General features: G+C 28.4%; 4 protein-coding genes across 6 annotated transcripts; 2 read left to right on the forward strand and 2 right to left on the reverse strand.

Annotated features, from left to right (window-relative positions):
* The first annotated feature begins 5 nt into the window (after positions 1-5).
* LOC140666144 (uncharacterized) lies at positions 6-4801 on the forward strand. Its single transcript, XM_072893061.1, has 6 exons — positions 6-563; positions 629-913; positions 1430-1541; positions 1652-2267; positions 3379-3731; positions 4114-4801. Exons 1-6 carry the CDS (start codon positions 286-288, stop codon positions 4384-4386), a joined length of 1917 nt encoding a protein of 638 aa, XP_072749162.1. The 5' UTR covers positions 6-285; the 3' UTR covers positions 4387-4801.
* On the reverse strand, positions 4595-7716 carry LOC140666215 (protein SHQ1 homolog). Of its 2 annotated transcripts, XM_072893184.1 has the most exons (10): positions 7377-7716; positions 7108-7298; positions 6801-6985; positions 6241-6645; positions 6046-6169; positions 5800-5963; positions 5558-5712; positions 5438-5482; positions 4882-5066; positions 4595-4801 (listed from the first exon to the last, which is right to left on the reverse strand). In XM_072893184.1, the coding sequence occupies exons 1-9, from the start codon at positions 7517-7519 to the stop codon at positions 4928-4930; spliced, it is 1551 nt and encodes a 516-aa protein (XP_072749285.1). In that variant the 5' UTR covers positions 7520-7716; the 3' UTR covers positions 4595-4801; positions 4882-4927. The 2 variants fall into 2 exon arrangements, with proteins under 2 accessions (XP_072749285.1, XP_072749378.1); XM_072893277.1 differs by lacking the exon at positions 5438-5482 and having other exon boundaries at positions 7377-7715.
* A 5423-nt stretch (positions 7717-13139) lies between these two features.
* Positions 13140-15889, forward strand: LOC140665777 (serine/threonine-protein phosphatase Pgam5, mitochondrial-like). 2 transcript variants are annotated; one of them, XM_072892311.1, is made up of 5 exons: positions 13140-13432; positions 13547-13719; positions 14616-14830; positions 14933-15063; positions 15160-15889. In XM_072892311.1, exons 1-5 carry the CDS (start codon positions 13269-13271, stop codon positions 15308-15310), a joined length of 834 nt encoding a protein of 277 aa, XP_072748412.1. In that variant the 5' UTR covers positions 13140-13268; the 3' UTR covers positions 15311-15889. The 2 variants fall into 2 exon arrangements, with proteins under 2 accessions (XP_072748412.1, XP_072748420.1); XM_072892319.1 differs by having other exon boundaries at positions 14942-15063.
* A 414-nt stretch (positions 15890-16303) lies between these two features.
* On the reverse strand, positions 16304-18018 carry LOC140665763 (uncharacterized). The gene is made up of 2 exons (XM_072892269.1): positions 17746-18018; positions 16304-17658 (listed from the first exon to the last, which is right to left on the reverse strand). The coding sequence occupies exons 1-2, from the start codon at positions 17757-17759 to the stop codon at positions 16500-16502; spliced, it is 1173 nt and encodes a 390-aa protein (XP_072748370.1). The 5' UTR covers positions 17760-18018; the 3' UTR covers positions 16304-16499.
* Between the last annotated feature and the right edge of the window lie 37 nt (positions 18019-18055).

The raw sequence follows: 18055 nt of genomic DNA on the forward strand, positions 1-18055 counted from the left end.
AGTTTCCACTTGACCCTCATACGTGTCACATCAGTGTGACATGTCAGTTAATTTTTGTGCTTTATTAACGTGAGATATCGTTCATTTGTACATATATCATCCAAACGACATTTATTATCTAACTACATATTTCTTGTATAACACACACGCTATATAAAATGTCTTTATCGCGGTCAGAAATAAATATATTATTTTGATTCGACTATTAGTCTCTAAAGTTAAAATCAAATAATGATTTATGAAAATTAAAATTACTATGAGCGCGAGAGCAAGTGCATATCAGTCATGTTAATCGCAAAGATATTCTTATTAGTGACTATATTTCTCGTTATGAGTTTCGCGTCGGAAGAGACGAACTATTCGCGTCTTTCGCGCGTACTTAGATTAAGCGAGCATCGATCATCATCGTCATCAGATATGAGGAAACAAGAACGACAAGACGAACCCAAGTACTTCGAGCATTGTAGTTTCGTGAATGTATGGAAAGAACGTTATCATGGCTACGTGAGCGTGTTAGCTTTCTTGGATCCTATCTGGAAGTATAGCTACAAACAGGCTGTCATGTGAGTTGTAAGATTTCGTAAACGAAAAAAATTACGACTTTCACTTCGTTAATCGATCAATTTAGGCTGAAGCTATTGAGCTCGCGCTTGTGGAGATCCAGTTTCCCGGATATCCGGTTTTTCATGATAACACCGCCGTCCGATTTGACAGAAGACAAGAACCAGGATGAGAAGGAGATCGAAATGTGGCAAAATATAACAGAAAAGTACGAAACGGAGGACTTCGTGAACGCTGATGATCTCTTATCCAAGGATAGCGGACCGGAAATAGTCATTTTTCAAGACAATTCGCAGTTTGGTATATGGGAAAAGTTTCGTGCCTCGAAGGACCAAGTGGTCGTCATCGATCGGTGAGTGAGACTCGAAAACCGGTTGTGTATTTTTCGTCGTTTATTACATTTTCGTCACACATAGCATTTTTGCTAATTTTTGAGAAAAAAAACATTGATAGTGATTATATTGTCAAGCATTAATTATTATGTGATCAAAAAAATTAGGCATCATCTACAATCATGAAAATAATATTAAAAGTTAAATGTAATTACTAGATAAATATTAGAAATAATACTATAATAATATAAATAATAATATAAATGTCAAACACACACATATATTAAAGATAGCTGTTAATAATCAAACCAAATATATATGAAGATACTTACAAAGATTGTTTTTATCGGTTGTGTATTTTTATTACATTTTCGTCGTATATAGCATTTTTTCTAATTTTTGAGAAAAAAAACATAATATTTCAAGAAATTATATATAATTATCTTAACTTTAGATGTAGCGATGATTGAAAAAAAATTTCCAATATTAATGCACGACTAAACAGTCTGAATTAAATATTACAAAAATGATTTTAGATGCGGGAAATTAACGTATCAAGTAATAGTCCCGTGGAGTATTTTATATTTTCCTTATGTGAAAGCAGCTATTCTATCCACGTATAATGAGGACCCGTGCGGTGGATGCGATGTGAGAGCATTTTTTAAAACACATTTATCACAATCTTCCGTAATATATAATTTAGAATGTTTACAGATTTATTCACAATGAATCATCTATCGTTTTGAAATATATTTTAGCCCACCATGTATCAAGCCCTAGATTACGAAGAGTATTTCCCGAATTTAAGAAACACCACTGCTGAAGAAACGGATCCACGTGAAACCGATAATGATAACGTCGATTTAATTTGGACTACCGAACGGTGGTCTTCGGAAAACGACAATATACATCTTGAAAAGTCACTAAGAGAGGAGTACGAAGCGAGTACCGTATCTCCTGTTATCTCCGACAAAATAACATATGATAGCGATGACCCTTTGAATTTCTCCAACGTGACAGAATCGTCGGTGGTATCTGAGACTGTTTATCGATACGATAACGATACGACCGAGTCTTTTCTTAACGAGAATAATCTGAGAAAAACCCGAAGACAAAAGGATTCGCAGAATGGTACAACTTTCGACGAATTAGACGAGTTACAGCAGGACGTTCCTCCGAGGCAAGATGAATCCACGATGAGCGATAATTCTATTAGCGGGGATGTGAATGATCGCGCGGTATCCACGAGTGAATCAATAGCTGGTGAAATAAAAAACGACGAGTTCATTTCCACGTTAGAAACAACGACTTCGGATATCGCGGGAGACGACGAGATTCGAGATAACGACGAAGATGAACAAAATGATTCAGTCGGTAATACACATAGATGCCCAAAATGGATGTCCAAATTCATTTGAAATAGAAAATGCAAAATACAGTAGTTGGAACATTTTCATTTAAAAACGTAAAATAATTTTTAAACATCCATTTAAAGTAGGAAATGAAAAAGACATTTTTAAAACGGCTTCTTAAACTAAAACGACTTTTTAAAAATATTTATATTCTTATATTTATTTATATTTAAATTCTTATTTTTATCATCTATATTTATTCTAACTATCTACTATGTATTAGATTAGATCTTACTATTTATTCTAATTTTTTACATAATGCATCTGTACTTTGACATCACAGCATGATATACGATTACACGAATAATGATCCCAGACAGCACACAATATTTATGATAAATATGTATAAATATTTATGAAAATATATTTTTTTGAAATATTATATAAATATTTTATAAAATCTTTATTCAACATATTTTTAAAATATAAGATGAAATATTTTATATAATATTTATAGTAAGTAAAAAGTAAATATTTATAGTAATTATTTTATAAGTATTTCTCAAATATTTGCCAAGATATTTATGGTAAATATTTACGATCTATTATCATCTATTCAATCTAAAATCTTAAAAATATATATATAATTATTATAAATATTTTGTAAGTATTTTATAAATATTTTGTATTGTCTGGGATAGTGGATTGGAAATAGCTACTATATATACAATAACTAAATTACTAAATATTTAATCTAGAATTTATTTTACAATAAACAAGTGCAATGTTGCATAAATATCATGATGTATTGATATTTACAACTATTATCGATATTTCAATTAATTTTTGAGTTTGCAAAAAAAATTTATTTAAAATAAAAAAAATGGATAATAAAAACTATTGAAATGAAAATGTAAGATAGTTTTTAAAAACAAGAATTTTAAATGCAAAATACAAAATAAGCATTTAACATTTTGCATTTCCATTTTAAATGCATTTATTTTACATAATGCATATCTCTGGTAATAATGTTTATGTAACATATATAGTAATAATAATAATATTCTGATTATATCCAATCATAAGCTGAGGACTATTATTACTTGTTAATTTGATAAATCGTTATTTCGCAGGTCAAAATATTGAAGAGGAGGAGTTATCATTACACATAATTATGCGCGCGCCGCACGTGCATGGAAATGAAAGAAAGACAATGAAACACACGCATTTAATATTGAAAATCGGCGATCCTGATTTTCACGGACATCTGGACAATTTCAAAGACCTTGATCTTCAAGTCGCGACTTCCGAAAAAAACGATTCAAAAGTTATCGAAACGGATGAAGAAAACATCGATCAGAAATACACGTTCGATAAGGACGAAAGCCCGGGATTGTACGGAGAAATAGCGGACTACTGGAGAGATTATGAAGACAGTAATAATACTAATAAAAATGATTCATATGACAACGATAATAATTCTACGGTAATGACCCGTGCGAAACCTTGTATTTATAATATATATATATATTATATATTATATAAGGTATATATATATACAGTAACATCCGGATAACTTTTACAGTATAAGACTGGAAGAATGAACAATTTCTGAATTTAATAGATTTTTCTGCAACTTTTATTAATAATGTTAATTATGTTATTTCTTTTGTTGAAGATAGCACGACATTATTGTTGATAAAAATACATGTAAAAGATTATTAAAGTTATCCGGAGATACCGCAAATTTATTTATGTATTTTATTTTAAATTATTTTAGTGCAATATATCATTAATGGTCATGTTTCTTGTTTGATAGTATATTCGTTAATTTTATATTATTTTATACTTAATTATTTAATTTGCAGATGAGCTCTAACGAAAATTATCATACCAATACCAGCGGCCATGCAACGACTCCTTCAAAGTCATCAGAGATAGATGAAAATTATTCAACGACAAATATTACAACAAACGCGTATATTAATAACTCTACTAATCTACAAAATACCGTTAGATCAGACAAGATTGATTCTTCGAGTAGTACAAGGAATAAGATCAATAAGAAAGAAGAAACGCGAAATTTAATCGAACATTATAATAAACTTATATCTTGGATTCATTATAGATTAATTAAATAAATTTTCGCACTCGTTAAAAAATGTCATCTTATTAATAATAAAAATATATTCATTACATCATTTTTATTATAGTCGATGTGTCACGTGTCAGATATCACATTTAAACAGATATATATAATTTATAAAATATATCTTTATCGATGTATATATTTGAAAAATAATTTCTATAGAAATTATAATATGCATGAAAGATTTATGGTACATAACATTATTTGAAACTATATATATTATATATATAAAACATACATAGGTATAAAAAAATTTTAATCTTCAATATTCTATTAATACACGATAGACTATGTCCCAATAACATGAGTAAAAATAATAGTTTAGAGACTGCACAGAATACCCTCTCCTGGCAGCATAGAAAGGATAGCTCGAGCATCAGAGCCCCGTACAGACATACATTTGAGATCTAGTGTAAATATTTTATAGTAAATTATATATATTTGCAGAAAAATCAATGGTTTAATTCTTAAAATTGTTTTATCTTACAATTAAAAAAATGTGAATTATTCTTCAATAAAACAATTTTGCAATTTTATTCAGGTTCATTTAAGTCATCAGAATCAAGACTGCTGCTACTGCTGGTGCTAGTGCTACTTGATGTAGTACTGCTTTCAGAATCTGTTTCAGAATCTGTATCACTGCTATTCGTTGAACTTGTATTGCTCAATAACCTGCATTCATATAAATAGTGATTAAAAAAGTAAGAATTGCTGAAATAATTATTATAAAATTTTCAATCACACGTGTATATATATATATATATATATATATATTTGAATCTATATAAATTAAGGTCTATATATCAAGGCACTCTATTTTTTTTTAGATATTAAAATAGTGATTATATTATCAAGCATTAGTTATTATATATTATGTAATCAAAGAAATTAGGCATCATCTACAATCATGGAAATAATATAAGTTAAATGTAAATACTAGGTAAATATTAGAAATAATACACAAAGAATAATATAAATGTCAAACACACACAAATATTAAAGAGTTGTTAATAATCAAACCAAATATATATGAAGATACTTACAAATGCTTAAAAAATTGTTTGTTAACATGATATATATTTTTTGGCCTTCAAAACAAAATTATATTCTAATAAGATACAAAGACAAAATTTAAAAAATTTTACAAATAATTCTCTACTCACTTTTCTTTCTCAGAATCATTCAAACACAATTCGTCGATTTGTTCCATCGTCTCATAAATAGCATTTTCTATAACAAGTCCTTCTTCTTGAACAGAATAAGCTGCCACTTCCAGTTCTACTAAATCCAATCCTATACTTGCTTTGCTTGGATGAATCTTTATAAAGATTAAAAATTTAAATACAAAGAAAATAATAGAAATGTCAAATAAAGATATTGTAAATATAATTTCTTTTAAACTTACATTATTTAACATAGAATGAAGTGGTTCTATTAAAGAATCAGGAGCTGCTTGCAACCAAATTAAAAAATCCTTTATGTACAATTGGTTTAATATGTATCTTGGTTCATATGAATTGTTAAAAAGGCTATGTATTTCACAGAAGACTTTGATAATATATTTCTTTCCTGCACACAAAAATATTTAAATTAGTAAAAACTTGCCAAGAAACACAATTCATATCCCAATTTATGATCTCCATTAACTGACCTAATGTAAGAACTTTTTTAACATCTTCAAAAACTTTCATAGAAAGTTCCCAATTTCTGTAAAGTGGATAACAAAGTGACCTTCGGAAGCACGCAATAATAACTTCATCCATAGAAGTAAAATTCTGAAAATATTTAATAAATTAGCCTTGTGCATGGTTTCTTGTAATAGACATCTTCTGATTAATAAACTTACTTGAAACCAACATAATGTAGAGCTTAGTTTATTAATGGTCCAGCTGCTTTCTACGGTATTTTCTCCTAATGTAGTTCGATGATTGTAACAACTGGCAAATAAAATATCAACAAGATTGAAACATAATTTTTTAATATCTTCAGCGTCTAATAAATATTCCTTATTTGAAAGCTCTTTTAATAGATCAATCTCAGTTTCGTTAAATGTGATTTGGTCTTTTTCCAGTGTGTCCCATTCCGGTGTATGTACTCTAAATGATTCGGTACATTCTGGCTCCATAAGATCTGCCATATAATGTTCTTCATTGAAATCTTCCAATTCACGTTTCTCTTGCAAACTTTTTCTTTCTGTTTCAGGAGTTGTATCAGGGGTGGGAAGATCTATTATTTCCTTAATCCATGCTGCCTTAACATTTATAAAAAAATATACATTATTATTATTGTATAATCAATTTAATTTAGTATCAAAAAAATTTTTGCAAACAATTTATAATTTACATACTTACAATAAAAGAATTAACAATAAATTATTAGACTAGAAATATAAAATATAAAATATACCTCAAAAGCAATTAAAGCTCCTGATATTTTATTTGCAAAACCATATTTTGGAGAGCCTATAAGAACTTTTACATTTTCAAGTGAATTATTCTGAGGTATAAACCAGTTGTCCTCGGAATCATCATTATTTGTAGCAGCATTGTCATTTAAACTGTCATCAATGTTTGCTGAATTTGCAGGATTACCTAAAATTAAGTGAAAGAGATATATCTACTAATGTGATATATGCCACATATTATATAATATATACAATATGTATAGAATATAAATAAATGTATATTTTTTATATTATGCTTATATAACTCACCAATTACTTCAATATTAGGAATGACAGTACTTTTCTTTTTTGGTGGTGCTAAAAGAATAGTTATCATATCCAAGTTTTCAAAGTGTTCTCCCTTATTCACTTTTGAGAAATTTAAAGTAAAATCACCCTTTTCGCAATCGTAAGAACCAGAAGACGAATCATTTTCTTCTATTTCACCTGGTAACTGTAATCTACAATAATAATTCATTATATCCTATATATAGAAATTAAAAGATCGCTCACGATATGGTTTTAATTCGCACAATTACCTCAAGTAATAGGGAGTAGAAAAAAATCTGAAATCTGTTCCATCAACATATACTTCTGTATCTTTTATATTGGCATACGGAGCGTGTACTGTTATTGTCACCTCTATATCAGTTTGAGTAATTTCAAAACGCGGAGTTAACATTTTTCGATGCTTCCGTCAAAAGTTTTACGAAATTCTTTATATTTAAACAGTATATGTATATTTTATTAAATACATGTATATATACGTATAATTACACAATACGAAGAAATTCTGAATATATGTTTGCAGCTGATAATCTAACCTCTCTTGTCATTTCCTTTCTCTCTTTTCCATCCTCCATCCTCCATCTAGCTCCTTTTCTCTTTTTCCTTCAGCCATAAAAAGCACTAGAGAGAAATCTGAGAGACGCTATGAACCCGTTTTTCTTGAGACGCTTTTTCCCCCCGGAACAGTAGCGCTAACTGGATCTATTTTATAGCCGATGGAACTACATGGCTGGATCTACTTTTCAGTCCCATGGTAAACAACCGATTGGTTCGTGTCCGTGCTAGATCCACAATTGTGCATCTCAAAATATAAAACATTATAGATTTATATTATAATATATATATATATATATATATATATATATATATATATATGAATAATAACATATAGTTACGATGAAAGAGAGAAAGAGATTTATTTAATATAATATGATAAATTTCTATAATAACAGAGTTATATGTTTAGTAAATGTAATAAAGTATAGGCAGTAAATTTGTACATATTTTTTATTATTAATTTATATTTAATTATTATACCTCTATAAATATATACGTGTATTTATAATATAGATTTCTATCATTTTTACAATTATAAATATATTTGTTCACATCATTTATATAATTTTCAACAAATATATAATCAAGAAATCGTTATACATTTACACAGTAAGTCATAAGATTAATTTTGTTAAAGTATTTTACACACTTTGTAATCGCTTTCATGTATTTTAATGTATCGCATTAAATCGAATAATAATATTATATTAGTAAGGACCGAATTTTACATGTATTTTAGAATCATTTGATTGTACATATTTTAACGCGTTAAATTTGACCACGTAGTTATAGTGCGTATTTGTCATTGCTGGCGCGAGGAGAAAAAAGACAGAGAGAAAGAGTTTAATCGACCTTGTCCTTGACGTCACGCATTCCGTAGTAAGAGAGGAGAGACCGCCGCGTACGACGTACGCGACTAGTGATAGCGGTGAGTCATTCATTCTTACTTCGGCGGGCGTAGTGCGCGCACGTGCTTTTACTCCGGCGCCGGCGCCAGCACGTACGTCGTGCGTCTTGCTTTTGATCACCTCGAGGTCGGGAGTGCCGTACACGTTTCTCGCGACGATAATACACGTAATAATATTATATGATAAATCTTAACGTGTTAAAATACGTCTAAAATGATTCCGAAATAAAATAATAATTCGACCTTGATGACATATAGCACGCTATTGTTTTTGACAAAATTTAATACAAAATAATTTACACAAATTCATTATTACCCGAAAATGTTCGAAATGCGTCCAATATAATAAAATTTATTAATATATTCTTTAGAAACTTTTAGATCAAAGTAGCTAATACTCTATCGCGACCAAAAAAATTATTGATAAATCTATCTTTCTAAATAAATCTATTTTTCTGATTTAAGAAAATCAGAATTAAATTAAAAAAATTCGAATGCATTTTGTAAGACTTTTTGAAGAAAATATTCGACGACATTAATAGATACACGAAGTTTCGACGTTAATCTAACAATTAAATTAGAAAATATAGCACCATTTAAATTTCGCAAATGTACGCGATGATCATTGATTAGTGATATAATCACTTCTAAAGTGACGGTTATAATATTTCATTGTTATACACGTAATTCTATATAGTAATTGGAACACAAGGTGCGCGCACGAGTTATATAATAAAAGTATTTCGACATTCGGAGCACATTTAAAAATCTGTAATTATAATATTCGTGAGGAATCGAACGCGGATATAAAATTTAATGGCCAATTTATTTTCAACTGTATGATTTTATATGATTTTCGCGATCTAAACTAACAATAAGATATGTCTTTTGTTTGGCGGACAATTTTGTAAAACAAAATAAAATGAATTTTATAATCCTTAAATTAATCGCGTTATCGCCGCATTCAATGAAGAATAATTGGCTCAACGATTATTAGATCAGATCAACATCTCTCTGACAAGTGAAACACTGATTAACTTAACGTAAAATTCGTTAAATGCGTCTAAAATGATAAATGATATTTTGTTTTATAGTTATTTTTCTGCGTGTGATGTTTCTGCAATAATATTTAATTCTAGAGTTTGCAATATTTTTTTTTAGAATACTTGTGTTTTTGTACGATAAAAAATATCAAAAGCGCAATCGACAAATTCACAAGTAAGAGGCCAATATTTAAATATTAATTTAATATTGAATCTTGATGTTTTTACACAATTTTTAATATTACGTAAAAAAATTGTAGTGATATTTGCGCGACATTTTATGAAATTTTTAAATATAAAAAGTTTCCCGAATTTAACTAAAAGATTATTATCTTTTAATATGAACAGTAAATGTAAGTAATTAAATTTTTGAATAATCTTAATGAAAACGTTGAAATAGAATTCTTAGTAGATATTTTAATGTATTTTATACAATTAAGTTATACTTTTTTACATTTTTGTAATTAAATTAAATTTTTAATTTCTATGTTTCTATATTTAATAATCTTTTTTTATAATTTTTTTCTCAAATTTTTTATGTGTAATTTATATTTAATTAATTATTTATTTCTCTGCAAAATACTATATTTTTATTTTTTTCTTTAAAAATAAATTTTATTTTATAGCTTTTTAAATTTAATTTAATTTTATTATAATTTTATTTTATTATATTTTTATTTTATTTATAACTCTGTTTTATTTTATTTTTTTAGCTGTTTGAGCCCTAGCATACCTAGCTACTCTACTTAGAATTAGTCTAGACTAATTGTAAGTAGAGTAAAAAGTCAGTAAAAACTCTAATGAAGCGAAATTTAGAAAGCTCTAATTGAAAATTCGCGATTACGTGCGATTTGGTAATCCGCAATCACACATACGTATACTTTTACGCATTGTGCCAGTTGGACCTACACCTTTGTTGTTTCTGGCTATACTCATTTTGATTCAATTTTTACGAACCAGAGATCTAGAAGGAAGAATTTCTTCTTACCGGTTAATTATTATCACCGAAAAATAAAATGACTTATATTCGTTTAGAATCGTATGTTATTATAATCATTTTGTAGACGCGTAAGTCATTCAATCGTCAAAAGTCGCAAAAATCAAATATAATCATGTATACACCAAAAAAATTGTAATCTTGAAATATATACTTTATAAATCCTTTTAATAAATATTCTTAATAAGAATATGTACTTATATTTTTTGTACTTATAATTATGTACTTATATATTTAACTTGTCAAAGTTTTAATAAATAGCAAATTCCCATTTGTAAAATTGTTTTTTGTTATTATTAGAATTAATAATCTCAAATATTAAATAATATAATAATATTAAATAATATGATAAGAAAATATTCTATTCAGTATATATTCTTACATTATCTTAAGAATATCTGAAACTACTCTACTCTTGAAAGGATTTCTCTCTTAAACTAAGACTATTCTTTTGGCGTTTATTTTAAGGAAAGATATTAGAAAGATAAGTAAAATATTCTTATGATAAAAAAATGAGAATATAATTTTTTCGGTGTAAGTATAAAATATATTAACATGCATATTAACCCCTCTGTCGGCGGATTATTAAAGATTTGTACCTTTAAAACTGTTTAAACTCATATATATAATTGAAATAAATATTTCACATATATATCTTACATAAAATTAGAATAAATATATTTTTATTTTAAAAATAGTACTTCTTTTTCTTCAATTTTTATACACAAATAGATAATAAATAATCTATAATAGACAATAAATAAAATCTATTTTAACAAAAGATTCAAAATATAGAATTAAAAATTTAATATAAAATTTTATTTTAAAATATAATATGTACAAAAAGAACATATAAAAAGAAATTCTTTTATGATTTAATATTGACTCAGAATTCACTAGAATGTACTATCCCGCCATCCGAGGGTTAAAGCAACGGATTTACCTACAATCTACATCTCTATATCTACCAATATCTCTACATATATCCGTTGCTTTTAAATAAAAAATGTTTTTCACTCACCAACATTGATGCGTAACAGCAGAGTTGTCGACATTAAAGCTACGTTGTCTGCAACACACAAAATAAAATCCAAATTATAGCAGCAATTATATATAAATATGGAATAAATTTGTAAATTAAAAAAAATAAATATTTTTTTAAATAAAAACTTTTATAAGATTTGTGTAAAAATCTTTATCTCTAAGTTTCTTTTATTTAAATCATTTAAATAAATAAACTGAATTAATTCATATAGGTGATCTATAATAATTAATATACAAATAATAATATACAAATTATGCTTACTCTAGGGTTGCTCCGCCGATGCAGGATGCCTCTCCTAGGCCTCCTCCTCCTCACAGATTATCAGATACGTCAGGATCTATTGTTTTATACTCGCGATATACTTTTTTTAATTTGTTTACACCGCACAAAAATAAAATCGCACTATATTTTAAACTATACTCTTAATTCTCTTAATTGAATTCTGATTTTCTTAAATCAGAAAAATAGATTTATTTAAAAAGATAGATTTATTAATAATTTTTTTGGTCGCGATAGATTATTAGCTCCTTTGATCTAAAAATTTCTAAAGAATATATTAATAAATTTTATTATATTGGACGTATTTTGGACATTTTCGGGTAATAATGAATTTGTGTAAATTACTTTGTATTAAATTTTGTCAAAAACAATAGCACGCTATATGTCATCAAGGTCGAATTATTATTTTATTTCGGAATCATTTTAGACGTATTTTAACACGTTAAGATTTATCATAATATTATTATGTGTATTATCGTCGCGAGAAACGTGTACGGCGCGCTCGACCTCGAGGTGACCAAACGCAAGACGCACGACGCACGACGCACGTGCTGGCGCCGGCGCCGGAGTAAAAGCACGTGCGCGCACTACGCCCGCCGAAGTAAGAATGAATGACTCACCGCTATCACTAGTCGCGTACGCCGTACGCCGCGGTCTCCCCTCTCTTACTACGGAATGCGTGACGTCAAGGACAAGGTCGATTAAACTCTTTCTCTCTGTCTTTTTTCTCCTCGCGCCAGCAATGACAAATACGCACTATACTACGTGATCAAATTTAACGCGTTAAAATATGTACAATCAAATGATTCTAAAATACATGTAAAATACATGTTCCTTACTAAAATAATATTATTATTCGATTTAATGCGATACATTAAAAATATTGTTATCTATGATATGTATTAAAATCAAAAAAAATGTGAGATAAAATAGTATATAATAAAATATATATTAATAAATCTATAAGATTTCCGTGTATCTTTCCTATCTGCAATTATAAATCTAGCACGGACACGAACCAATCGGTCGTTTTACCATGGCATTAGAAAGTGATTCCGGTTATGTAGTTCCGGCTCTAAGATCGATCCAGTTAACGCCACTGTACCGCGGTAGAGAAGATGACAACTTTAAATCGCAATTTTAAAAATTCCCTAGAAATCCATGTTTAGTTCTTTTTCCCTAGTCATAACAGCACGAAAAGTTAGTAGACGAAAATCCGTTGAAGGAAGAAGAAGAGAAGCAGAGCAAAACAGAGAGAATTGATATTTATATGCGGAATTATAATCTATTGTCATAATTTTTTTTTTCAGTAAAATGCCGGTTATTTCACATTTGCATAAATGGGCTTTAGGGTTAGGGACAATAAGCGGCGCAATATATTATTATTATAATACACATAATACGGATTCTTGGCGAGTGTATAATTCATGGACGACGAATTACACACCCTCGGTGAAGTGGGACCACAATTGGGATAGGTAATTTATTTTTTTTTGTCCAATTTATTATATTATTAAGAGAAATAAAGGAAGCAAATTATTTTAATTTTTTTTTTATTTGCTGAAAGTTTTGTATTTATGTTACATTTACAGGAGAGATCCAAAGAGTCTGGTAAAGCCAGCAAAGATAAATAATGAAGAGAATAAGTACAATGAAAAGTATGAAGCAAAGAAAGCAAAAGCTGTGCGACATATATTTTTGATTCGGCATGGGCAATATCATTTAGATGGAAAAACAGATGCTGAGAAAGTGCTAACCGAACTCGGTATGCCCTAGCAAGCTTTTGTATAATCAATAATGAAAAAGTTTGAATAATCTGTTAAAGTAGCATAAAGGTGTTTCAATTTGAAAGTGAGTTAATTTGATTCTTGACTCGCAAGACATTAGAGGGCATTATTTTTGTCAACATTGTCATCATTGAATTTTCTATATTTAATATATTAAAAATTTTATTATTGAATTCTTTCTTTTTTTGATTTAAAACATGTAAAATGTTTTTTTTTTTAATTTTGAATGCTATTTATTTGATAGATTAATTACATATATATTTATTTGATACTAATACAGCTTTATCATTTAGGTCTCACTTTAGGCAGGGAATTACAATAATTTGTTGCATAACTAGCAAACTATGCAATTTTTTAAAAACATTTTATATACATTCTTTAAATATACTTATATTAATAATAATAATGCTTTCTATCTATGTATTTGTATCTTTCATGATGTCATATTAGAAGATAACTCATAAGTTATTTTGCAAAAAGTATGTAATAACTTGCAATACAGTATGTTTTGTTGCATCATTACTTATCAATAATTCACATTTTACATTTTATTAAAACTAACATTAAATAAAAAGGTATAGGTAACACTAATATTTTCAGTGTTTGTTATAATTTTTGTAATAAAGCTTGCAAACTTGTGACAAATTATTGTATAGGACTTTCTATTTGTTTTATTTTTCTTAATTTTATATTTATATAAACATATATATTATAATAAATAAACATATACCAGATATACATTGAATTCTGTTATAATTGAAACGAACTATGAACTTAGTTTTGGATGACATGACCAATTTCAGTTAAAAAGAATTCAATGAAAAGAATATATTGTTTATAAAATTGCTATAAAATCTCTCTTGTTATTATAAAGGGAGAAAGCAAGCTGAAGTTACAGGAAAAAGACTAGCAGAATTAAATCTACCTTACTCATTAATAGTAAGATCTACAATGACACGTGCCCTAGAAACTTCTCAAATTATAGAAAAGAGTCTTATAAATGTGCCAGTTGAGGATGATAGTATGTTAATCGAAGGTGCACCTATACCTCCAGAGCCACCTATTGGTCAATGGAGGTCTGAGAAATACGTGAGCTAAATACAATTAATTATTTGTGCTATTGAATGTATTAAGAGATGATAAAATAAAATCTTTTTACAATACATATAAGAGACTCTAGCTATGTTTCAGTTTTTTCAGGATGGACCCAGAATAGAAGCAGCATTTCGAAAATATTTTCATCGTGCAAACCCTAGTCAGGAGCATGATTCTTACACTATTCTTGTATGCCATGCAAACGTCATCAGATATTTTGTTTGTCGGTAAGATTTTTTCTTTATTCTGGTTTAATAATATTTTTTCTGTCATGTATATATGTATATATATATTTTTTTTATTTTATTTTTCTTTTTTTAAAGAGCACTGCAGTTTCCACCAGAAGCTTGGCTGCGAATAAGCTTGAAACATGGAAGCATTACTTGGCTCTGCATTCTTCCCAGTGGTAGAGTCACACTCTTTTGTCTAGGTGATACAGGACATATGTTACCACAAAATGTAACATCTAGTTAAAAGTGAGTGGTATTATATATGAATAGTCATATATAATAGGACACACAATAAATATTAAGATAATTGACAAGCATATGTATATACATATGTATTATACATCGAGACTATTTTACAATACGTACAAAATATGTTTTTTTTCATCACAGAGCAACTTGTTCTTCAAGTTTAATGTACTAGATATGTTTTTCTTTACTGCAATCATATTGAGAACTGTGTTTTCCAGTATGTTTTACTAATTTATATTAACAACCGCGAAAAAGTATATACAGTCGGACCTCTTATCCTATGACATTTTCGGTCCAGAATCTTCCCCTTAAACCTCTGATCCTACGACAAAAATTTGAAAGTGGGGGTATAATTCCCCTTTCGTAGCACGAGAGGATTTTTGGTCGTAGAATAAGAGGTTTTGTAGCATAAGAGGGTCATAGGATAAGAAGTCCGACTGTATCTGTCTTATATCTAATAATAATCAACATAAACATATCTATTCCTATACAACTTGAATTACTTAAAACATTCTAACTCCTATAGTAATAATATTGCATCTTTAACTCTAATTATCCTTTCCTTATCTAACAATCGCGAAAAAGTATTGTATTTATACAGCTGCAGTGGAAAAATTTATAATTGTATATAATTATACGCATATGAATATTTAATTTTATTGCAAAAGTATTTTAAAATATTACGCGAAATGTGGAATTGTATAGATATAAATGCTGAATTTCATCAGAAATAGTATTCTAAAATATAAAACAATGAAATAAGAAATATTTAGAATGAAGGATATATTTTTTAAAAATGTCATGTCATTTATTTAAATGCAATAGATCTCTTTTCGATGAAATTATATCATTGTCATCTGTAAATAAAGAAATTTGACTGCAAACCTAGAAAAGTAAATCAATCATAAATTTAATATATAAATTATAAAACTGTTTTTTTTGAGCATTTGAATTGTTGTATATATACACTTGCAATTTTCTAATACTATAATTTTCATCCTTATTTTTATTGTATATACATATTTTTACACAATTCAAAATTGTATTACCTTTTTATACAACCTTGTCAGTACAATAAAGGTGTGAACAGTATTCATTTATTTACATTCTCTTTATATAAAAAAGAAACAAATTGGGTACATTATTATTGTTATAATGATTAAAATAATTATAAATTAATTAGTCTAATTCACAACAGTCAGTCTCTTTGCTTTCCGTGCATAATATCTTTGTAATGCCTCTTCGAATAATGGACCTATTGTTCTTTTTATCCAGATGGAAGATCTATCCTTCTTTTCAACAGATTTCTTTTCATCTTCAACTTCATCTTCTGAATCAATTTTCTTACTATCTTGAGGTATTTTTGGATCTTTCTTTATATTTGTATCTTTATCCTTAACATCTATGTACGTGATATTTTCAACTGTAATCACATTACTTTTATCTAATTTTTGTTTTTTTTCTTCTGGTTCATATATTTCTGCTTTATCAGTATCTTTACTTGTTGATGAAACAATATTTTGATCTTGTTTTAACTCTTCTTTACTTGTTTCAGTTTCAGAATCAGATTCATATGTTTCTACCGCTCTTTGTCTATATTGTCTCGATTTTTTAGATCTGATAACTGCTCTTGGTATTTCGTCCGTTGTACTTCCCGTCTTATTCGCTGTTGTATTTTCTTTTTTTTCATTTTTATTACCTGTTGAATTTTTCTCTTCATTTTCCTCTTGCTCGATATTCCTTTCCATCTTATTGCTTTTATCTTCATTAATCTCATTCTTATTATCAACAGTTTGCTCATATAAATGACGGTAAAAACCTGACATATCTTGCTGCTTTGTCACATCTCCGATAGCTTCTAATCTACTCATTCTGGCTTCCTCCTCTTCCATTTTTTTAAATTCTTCCAGCTTTGCTTTATACGCCGATGTAACAAAGCTCTCTTTATCTGCATACATCTCACCTTCTGCTTCACGTTCCTTCTGTATTATTCTCTCCATTCTATGCTCCTGTTCTTTCTTTCTTCGTTCAGCAGTTTGTAGAAGTTTCTGTATGTACCTAGGTTTCTTCTCCTTTTGCTTGCTGACTTCCGACTGACTTTTGCTCCGCTCCATATTGTCATACACTTCATCATATTGATAAATCGTGGGATCCTCATTTAGAGCTTTTTGTATATCGAGTTTTGTCTGTTTTTTCATTTTATTCTTCTCACTTTCTGCCTTGAGGGCTTTCCTGACCCAGTCGGTGCCATCGTCCTCGTCAGAGGCATTGTCATCTCCAAAAACATTACTGAGCTTTGGTGTCGTTTTCTGTTGCTGCTTCTTCGCCAAAAGTAGACCATATCTATAAATATATATTTAAAAAAATTAATTATCGTACAAATATTTTTTTTTACCGCAAAATTATTTACGCCATATTTTATTCACTTACTGTTTATTAGCCATTGTGCTTGATTGTTTACTAAAATCCTCGAAATATAACAGAAAACCTAACCCTATTTTCTCTATAGAGCTAACCTAATCTATTCGATTAGTATGTACGCTTATAGAAACCTTTCCGGTCTTTTCAAATTATTACACGATTCTTTTTTACATATTTACACATCTTGATAAACTTTTGACAAATTTTACAACCTCTTATCGTTCAAAAGATATTTCCATTTCGCGATAACGCGGTAATTATCGCGCATGAGTCACGGAACAAGAAATGTGTATGTCGATGTATGTACGTATTACCTCTG

This window comes from Anoplolepis gracilipes, chromosome 1 (genome assembly GCF_047496725.1).
Source record: "Anoplolepis gracilipes chromosome 1, ASM4749672v1, whole genome shotgun sequence".
NCBI classification, from domain to species: Eukaryota; Metazoa; Arthropoda; class Insecta; order Hymenoptera; family Formicidae; genus Anoplolepis; species Anoplolepis gracilipes.

What these genes read in the sequence shown, in the direction of transcription:
- LOC140666144 (XM_072893061.1), top strand. Translation starts at nt 286, where the DNA reads ATGTTAATCGCAAAGATATTCTTATTAGTGACTATATTTCTCGTTATG. An exon ending in TGAACAAAATGATTCAGTCG is followed by an intron (nt 2,268 to 3,378) that starts GTAATACACATA and finishes GTTATTTCGCAG; the next exon opens with GTCAAAATATTGAAGAGGAG. An exon ending in ACAACGATAATAATTCTACG is followed by an intron (nt 3,732 to 4,113) that starts GTAATGACCCGT and finishes TTTAATTTGCAG; the next exon opens with ATGAGCTCTAACGAAAATTA.
- LOC140666215 (XM_072893184.1), bottom strand. Translation starts at nt 7,519, where the DNA reads ATGTTAACTCCGCGTTTTGAAATTACTCAAACTGATATAGAGGTGACA. An exon ending in TCTACTCCCTATTACTTGAG is followed by an intron (nt 7,299 to 7,376) that starts GTAATTGTGCGA and finishes TTATTATTGTAG; the next exon opens with ATTACAGTTACCAGGTGAAA. An exon ending in TCCTAATATTGAAGTAATTG is followed by an intron (nt 6,986 to 7,107) that starts GTGAGTTATATA and finishes ACTTAATTTTAG; the next exon opens with GTAATCCTGCAAATTCAGCA.
- LOC140665777 (XM_072892311.1), top strand. Translation starts at nt 13,269, where the DNA reads ATGCCGGTTATTTCACATTTGCATAAATGGGCTTTAGGGTTAGGGACA. An exon ending in GAAAGTGCTAACCGAACTCG is followed by an intron (nt 13,720 to 14,615) that starts GTATGCCCTAGC and finishes GTTATTATAAAG; the next exon opens with GGAGAAAGCAAGCTGAAGTT. An exon ending in ATCAGATATTTTGTTTGTCG is followed by an intron (nt 15,064 to 15,159) that starts GTAAGATTTTTT and finishes CTTTTTTTAAAG; the next exon opens with AGCACTGCAGTTTCCACCAG.